We start from the raw sequence: 3230 nt of genomic DNA on the forward strand, positions 1-3230 counted from the left end.
CACGTCGTCCCCAAGCCTTAGAAAGACGTACGAGAGAGACGTACCGAGAAGGAGAGGGAAGCGTATTAAAACATGATCCCTTCTTCTTTTTATCTTATCATATGTCTTTCCCAAATTGATCTAAACTTTAATAGAATCGGTAGCAGCAGATAAGGCGAAGGTGAAAACTGTGAGCAAAGTTGGAACCTCAGTCTAATATTTGGCGTGGCGAGGCGAGAGGAGAGAAGAGAAGGCAAGGCCACTGTTACTGTTTTCTAATTTCAGAGTGAGCAAAGTTGGAAGGTCAGTCTAATACTTGGGGTGGCGAGAAGAGAAGAGAAGAGAAGAGAAGGCTGACTGTGGCGAGAAGAGAAGAGAAGAGAAGAGAAGAGAAAGACTGTTACTGTTTTCTAATTTCAGAGTGAAGAGAACAGAAGGCGAGTGTTGTTACTGTTTTCTAATTTCAGAGTGAGTGCCATGGATCGTTATGTTATTGTTGAGGAGTTGGGAAAAGGAAGTCATGGAACCGTTTGGAAGGCAGTGGGTTTGGAAGGCAGTGGATAAGGCTACGGGCGAATTTTGGACCATCAAGAGACTCAACGGAAACTTCTCTAGATATGAGGATTGCGCAGAGGTGAAATGTTTAGCGGATTTGAGGTTTCATCCCAACATACTTTACCTGCATGATATCATATTGGAGGGCACCACGTTGTACGCGGTGCTTGAGCTGATGGACTGCGATCTGTCAGAACTCCAGAGGAGAGGAAGAGGTCGTTCGTTCTCCGAGGACGAGGTGCGAAGCTTTTGCTTCCAGATTTTGAAAGGGCTTCAAAGCATGTCTTATGAAAGATATTGTCACAGGGACCTGAAACCACAGAATTTATTAGTGAGGGGAGGTACGTCTATTAAAATTGCTGATTTCGGGCTGGCTACTAGAATATGGAATAAGCCACTGGAATCATATGTTGGGACACGACCATATCGAGCACCCGAACTTTTGCTTGGATCCACTGAATATGGTTTGTCCAATGACATTTGGGCAATGGGCGTTATCATGGCGGAGCTGTTCACTGGTTATCCAATATTTACAGGCTCTAACGCGCTACATCAGCTGCATAGCATTTGCTCTGTCATTGGTTCTCCTGATACCCGAAGTTGGCGTGAGGGGTTACTGCTTGCCGACTTAAAGGGTTACAGCTTTCCAGAAGAGTTTGGGAATGTTGATTCCACTAAACAATTGTCGTGTCTTCTACCGACAGCAAGTGCCGCGGCCATTGATCTCATAAACAGTTTGTTGTCGTGGGATCGGAAGAGAAGGCCCATGCCTAAGGAAGCACTGCAGCATCCATTTTTCTATGCCTCCTCCTGTATATTCCAACCTATTCCTCTCTTGACAAACCGCGAGAATCCTATTGGTCATACAGTTCTGTCATCTGATTTAAAAGGAGGAAGCTGCAATTCTTATTCTTATTTTATTGAACAGGTTACATTTACAGAAGAAGGTACATTGCAGATTAATCCAATTGTTGCAGCAGGAGTGGAGCAACAGATACCATTTGAATATGCCAATCACGACGGTGGCAACAACAGAGCAATTCCAACCTATTCCTCCTCCTCCTGTTACGACATGAAATTCCAACCTATTCCTCTCTTGCCAAATCATGAGAATCCTATTGGTCATACACTTGTGTCATCTGATTTAAAAGGGAGAAGTTGCAGCAATTCTTTTTCTTATTTTGTTGAACAGGTTGGATTTACAGGAGAAGGTACATTGCAGAATAATCCATTAAGGGCTGCAGGCGGAGTGGAGCAACCGATAGCATTTGAATATGCCAATCACGACGACGGTGGCAACAACAGACCAACAGTGGACATGTTTAGGTCGAGTTATTCAATTTGGCAAAAGAATAGTTACCTGGGCTCATATCAAATTCCCGCCTCTTCTTCACTTCAAAATCTGCCATCACGCCCATTTCCGGGAATGGGCCCTAAGCTCATGCTTAATCCAACCCCAGTAAACCCTCCCGATAATGGTAATCACAAAGATGCGAACAAACCCCGATCAGTGGACCCGAAGCCCGAAGCTGTTTAATCCACGAAGAATGCCAGTTAATGATGATAAGATAACGTAATCCATATCAAATTTATTAAGAGATAGAATAATTGAAAGTTAAAAGCAATTAATTTATTTTTTAGGAGGGCTATATAGAATTTTCTAGCTATTTAATATAGAGTCTACACAGCATGCAAAATTAATATTGATTATATCCTTTGTGTAATTTATTCTATGTTTAGTGAAGATGTAATATTTTAAAAAATATATTATTTTTAAAAAAAACCTTATTGTTGGGCATAAACAATTTTTTTCAATATTCCTATTAAATAACATAATTTTTACATTGAGAAGAATAAAGTAATTTAAATCAAATTTTTTCTTACATTTTTACTCTTCCTCCTATAAGAAAAACAACCTAGAAGATAATTTCCCCTTCATTACCTTAGAATATGATACTCACAGTTTAAGGAATGAGGTAAACATTCTTTTTCTTGGGGATTTCAATGCTAGAACTACTACTTATCAAGCTCTTCTTTCAAGTAATAACTCAAATGCTAACCCCCTATGGCCCGATGAGGATTGTGACTTAGCTTGTAAATTCCAAATAAATTTTGAAGAAATAACCAAGCACCTATTTGTTAATGAGCTAATTGAGCTTTTTCGTTCCCAAGACCTTATTATTGTAACAATATTAATAAGTGGCCTACATCTCGCCAGATGACTTGTACATTCATGGGCTTGGCAATAGCCTTGTGAAATATGTAATATTTGATAGACAAGTTCTCAACCTCATGGATGACCGCGAGCCTAATTATGACCACAAACCCCTATTCTTAACCCTAAACCTTGGTATACGCACTAGCCACATGTAAAAAAATGGTGATATCCAAAGGCACATTCACTTTGACAAAATTAAAATGGAATCTTCTTAAAAGATAAACAAGGGATTTAGTTCTCTTAATTATAATGATAACATTGATCTCATCTACCACAACTTTACTACAACCCTCTCCAAAATCGTTAACAAATTTTCTACCAAGATATCTTGTAAAAAAAACAATAGAACTTACAATCCTTTGTATTATAAGGATTGTAACATTACTAGGAAAGCAATTAGAGATTCTCCTAATGGAACTGTAAAGCTTGAAAATATGAGTATGTAAAAAGATCTGATCAAAAGGAAAAGAAATATTAT

The 3230-nt window shown here is 39.1% G+C and overlaps 1 protein-coding gene across 1 annotated transcript; it reads left to right on the forward strand.

Moving 5' to 3' along the window:
- The first annotated feature begins 499 nt into the window (after nt 1–499).
- On the forward strand, nt 500–2071 carry LOC149139117 (serine/threonine-protein kinase pef1-like). Its single transcript, XM_089450601.1, has one exon. The coding sequence runs from the start codon at nt 500–502 to the stop codon at nt 2069–2071; it is 1572 nt and encodes a 523-aa protein (XP_089306727.1).
- Nucleotides 2072–3230: the final 1159 nt, after the last annotated feature.

This window comes from Pinus tabuliformis, chromosome X (assembly GCF_031772625.1).
Source record: "Pinus tabuliformis cultivar Carrire ecotype Pingquan chromosome X, CPIR1, whole genome shotgun sequence".
In the NCBI taxonomy this organism is placed as follows: domain Eukaryota; kingdom Viridiplantae; phylum Streptophyta; class Pinopsida; order Pinales; family Pinaceae; genus Pinus; species Pinus tabuliformis.

Excerpts from the sequence above, each read along its gene's own strand:
- LOC149139117 (XM_089450601.1), top strand. The coding sequence starts at position 500 with ATGGAACCGTTTGGAAGGCAGTGGGTTTGGAAGGCAGTGGATAAGGCT.